General features: G+C 50.8%; 2 protein-coding genes across 2 annotated transcripts in view; one reads left to right on the top strand and one right to left on the bottom strand.

Moving 5' to 3' along the window:
• FIP1L1 (factor interacting with PAPOLA and CPSF1) overlaps positions 1–433 on the bottom strand; it is a 76,842-nt gene extending 76,409 nt beyond the window's left edge. The window contains exon 1 of the mRNA XM_019525862.1: positions 428–433. Coding sequence (XP_019381407.1) covers positions 428–433 — 6 coding nt within the window. The remainder of the gene's footprint in view (positions 1–427) is intronic.
• A 3,655-nt stretch (positions 434–4,088) lies between these two features.
• SCFD2 (sec1 family domain containing 2) overlaps positions 4,089–4,350 on the top strand; it is a 506,912-nt gene continuing 506,650 nt past the window's right edge. Inside the window, exon 1 of the mRNA XM_019525890.1 lies at positions 4,089–4,335. Coding sequence (XP_019381435.1) covers positions 4,276–4,335 — 60 coding nt within the window. The 5' untranslated portion in view covers positions 4,089–4,275. The remainder of the gene's footprint in view (positions 4,336–4,350) is intronic.

Genomic DNA, 4,350 nt, shown 5'->3' with positions numbered 1-4,350 from the left:
CCCTCAGGCGCGCGGCCCGGCTCGGCAGCGGACTCAGGCGGAGCCGGAGCTGGGCGCCCCCGCCCCGGTTCAAGGCGGGAGAGAGCCTGCGGGCGCCCCGGGCCCAGTTCAGATGGTGCTGAAGCCGCCCGTAACGGGCGGGCAGGCACTAGGAAGGACAGCTAGAGCCCAGGTGCCTCCGGCGTTGGGCTGAGGACCGCTGCCCTGCAGCCCTCGCTCCGGGCTCCCTCAGCTTCTCTTTCATTTCCTTTTTAACAACCGCACCTTCTCCTTTGCTGCCCTCCCACTCCTTGTCCCTTCTGCTCCCCATATCCCCCTCTTCCCAGTTTCTCCGCTCTCCCAACCAGGAGTGGGGTCATCCTGCAGCCTCTGTCCTTTGAAAAGGCAGTGAGAAGTACCAGCTGGTTTTGTCGGTGGAAGTCCTTACTTTCATGTCTAAGTGGGGAAGGAAAGCAGTGGCCATCTTGAGTGGCAAAATGCACTATAACCGGAGTTTCAACTTTTTTTGTACCAGGACTCATTTGTAAACATCAACGGCCAGTCCTGACCTAGTGCCCCTCCATCCTAGGCATCAGCCCCCCAGTGTGTGGGGCAGCCCCAAGAAGCTCTGCCAGCTTGCAAGGGAAAAGCTGCGGTTTCCCATGTTTTTCTTCTTTAAGGGAGAATACATTTTTAAAGGTTGTTCACATCCCTTTCATACATTCTTGTGACCCACTTTTGGGTTGCAAGCCACTGGGTTGAGAAATGCTGCACTATAAAGTTGTAAGGGTTGGCAACTATAGAAAATTTTGCTTTCCTTGCAAGTACAAGCAAAATGGCAGTGGAGGTTTTTGCCATCTGGGACCCCAGGAAATACTGAAATAGAAGCTGTCACCCATCAAGCTTGCTGCAGTGTGGGAGCTCATTCTATGAATCACTTGCAGAATCAACCTCATTTTAAAGCTTCATAGTTGGCATGTCTGTAGTCTTGAATGAACTTTGCCTTGTTTGACAAAAAAAATCCTGCAGTGAGTCTAGATTGTACATTTTTGTTAATGATCCAACCATGCACTGGAACTAGATCATTTTCACAGCATGCAGTAATTCCATTTTATTATGCAGTTAAAATGAGGAAAGGTGGTTTCGTGCTACAAAATACTGAGGCTGTGACTTCCCATACAATAAGAATATACACATTTAAAGTACTTTAAACTGAGGGTCAGGGGGTTTTCTCCTCCACCCCGAGTTTTTACTTGGTACATTTGACCATACTTTGACTATCAGTGCTTCAGGTGAGACAAATTCACTTGTGCAGTGTGTCTTAGAATTGGGCATTTAGTGCACATGTTCAGTCACTGTTTCCCCTGTGTAGTCAGTCAGTTAGATGTTTTTATTTTTTTGGTCTGTGTGGACTTTCAAACAGGGACAAGTGAAAAACCCATCAGCTTAAGAATGTTTAAGTTATGGTAACCTTACAAAACCTGAGGGAATTCAAAGGTAAACTGGGGACATGAAACTAGAAATATACTAATTTAAAAAATAAGGTTTTTATTTTACAGTAAGCCTGTAAGTTGGACATGCAATGCATTTTCATCAGGGTGATGTACATTGTTTTCATGCACAGATGTAAGTTACACCAGTATCCAGGGAAGGTAGACAAGTAGCTATCCCTAAGAAGCTGCTTGCAGTAGGTGCTATTACACTACTTCCTCACCAGGGAACTGGAAAGCTTGCTTGCCTATAGCAAGTGGCTTCCCTAGAACGGAAGAAGACAGGCACCAATGTAACAAAACTATATTTTTACTACAATTTTTTTCTGAAGTGTGTCCTGGATTTGAGGCACTGACATTGGTGTAGGGCAGAGGCTAGTCATGTTTTACAAGCCACAAGCTAGAACAACCCAGTTTCAGTCCAGTGTGGTTTAGGTGGCTTTGGCAATGTGTCAAAGGTGCGGGGCTTTTCCCTGTACTCGGGCCAAGAAGCTGGGAGCTGTGCCCACACTGCTACCACTTCTCCCAACCCCCACTCCTCCGCTGCAGTGGAGGCACAACCGGAAGTTGCCTGGCCTTGGCATGGCTCCCCACTGGCTGGAAGTGGAACCCATGCCATGCCACAGCTGGGGACTGGGGGAACTAGCGAAAATGGTGTGAGCACCGCTCCCAGCTGCCTGGCCTCTGTGCTGGGAACAAGTAAAGCGCTCCAGTGGCTGTGTCAGCAATCTCAGACCCAATTTATTTCAGGCTTTTGTAGAAACTTTGCTTACGACTAAGCCAGATAATTTTTAGTCAACTGCAAATTTTGCCATCTCACCGTTTTAAACACTTTTTCAGATTTCTATAAATGTATTCAACTTTATTCCTGGTTTGGAATAAATTATTTGAAGCCAATAAGCAACTCTAGAACTGATGGCAAAAAAAGCAGCCTGAGTAACATTATTTTTGCAAACTCCTAACTACTGCATGAGAATAAGCCAGTGGCAAGGTATAGGGGGTGCTCATGCACCCCCTGACTGGCCACGCTCCATGCTTAGGTGATGGGGGGGTAGGTGGGAGCACCAGTGCCCTGCCTCCAAGTGCTGACCAGGGAATAGGAGTGCCAGATGTAGGCTGTGGCCACTTTCAGGAGCAGCGCAGCCACTCACTGGTTGATAAGTTTTGCTGCAGTGAGGACCCCCACCCCCACCCCTGGTTGCTGACCGGTCACTGGGGAGGCATGTGCCCCCCTGACTAAGGTGGCACCATTCACCCATGGAATAAGCCATTTTGCAGAGCCTTAACTTTGCAAGAGGTGTTCTTTATAGCTGAGAACCCAACTACTATAAATATATCATTCCCATCCTTAAAACAAAAAGAAACTGAGAATTTTTTTACACTTTACCCTGTGAGCCACGTACATTTTGATTGGTGTTAGTGCTACCTTGGAGTCTGGAGCAGTTGTACCATTAGTCTAGAAACCTCTGGCTGTCCCCTACTTTTTTTTTTAATTACATCTTGGGCCAAATTAGCCAAATCAGTTCTGAATCCTGTGGCTTCATAGGCAGCACATCAGCAAATCAGTTATGAATTCTGTTGCCTGAGAAGAACTCAGTTGTTGAAATCTGCATAGTACTACTATTGGCAAGTAACCTCCTTCCCGGACTCTTCAGCCTGGGGCTTCAGATACTCCCAAATCCATGGGAAGCATCCTATGTATTAGGGCCCAAGCCTGGAGATCTTGGAATTGGGATGCCCCTGACTCCTGCGTGCCCTTAGTCCAAAGGCCAAAGGAACAAGCTAGGGAGAAATCTCCCATTTACAGAAAATAGACACATAGCTGAGATCCTCCCATTGGGAGGCTATAGTAGACTCTTGAAGGGGTGTCAGCAGTGTATTGGACAGGTCTCTACTACACACTATTCAAGGTGGTTGTAACTACACTTGATCTTAACCCACAGGCTTGAACAGCTGTGCCATGACACGAGAAGCCTGGCAAGCAGGGGTAGGACTAGAAGCTGTAGATGTCAGTTGCCACCTGGGGTTTGGTGAGCCAGGACAGGCTTCTATCCCTAGTCGATGGTGGGAGCGTGATAGATCCTGGGCTACTGGAGGACTGCAACCCGTGGGAAGTGGCCGCCCCTGAATGGAACAAGCGCTGGGTACCGTGCACATCAGAGAACATCCTGCCCTGAAGTGGCATTCCTTTGAGTGGCAAAACCAGTGTTTAAAACCACTTGAAGGTGTTAAATTCAGGCTAGGCTGGAGCTAAAAAGCTTCCGCGTCCCTAGCAAAGAGCCCCCCCAGGCGTGCGGCTCCCCCCACCCCGCAGAACACCGGGGCCAGCACCGCGCCCAGCCTGCTCCCCAGCCCCTGCAACCTCTGTGCCACAACTCGCGAGAGCGACTAGATCCCCGAGGGTCCACGAGATGTGACGACACCACGCAGCGCGCCTTGCGGTCGTAGTGAAAGGCCCCGTGGTCCGAACCCAGCCGGAAGCAACAGCAACGACGCGGCAGCACCTGGGACTCGTGATCTCAAGTCATTTCCGTAGGCCGTGCTTGTGAGGCAGGTGACCCGCGCATGCGCAGCGCGCCTGCCACACCCCCCTCCCAGGGCTGAGCTCTGCCGCTGCTGGAACTCTTGGAACTGTTCCTTACGTCACGCCTCCACGCAGCCAATCGGCGTCGGCAGAGTGTTCAGTGCGTCATATGCCCGTGCCACCCAGCCGGCCCTGCAGCACGTGTGCAGTGTTGTTGCTGTCAGAGTCCGGCTACGGGGTTCTCTCGGTGCGTGCGGCTGCGCGCTCCGCGCCCGGCGCGTCATGGCTGGCGGCGGCAGCGGCTCGGCAGCGGCAGCGGCAGCGCTGTCCTTCTGCCGGCAGGCCTGGGAGCCGGTG

The sequence above is a fragment of the Gavialis gangeticus genome, unplaced genomic scaffold (genome assembly GCF_001723915.1).
Source record: "Gavialis gangeticus isolate Ggan-Ray unplaced genomic scaffold, GavGan_comp1, whole genome shotgun sequence".
NCBI classification, from domain to species: Eukaryota; Metazoa; Chordata; order Crocodylia; family Gavialidae; genus Gavialis; species Gavialis gangeticus.
Note: the sequence above shows the minus strand (reverse complement) of the source record. Positions and strands in the feature narration are given on the sequence as shown.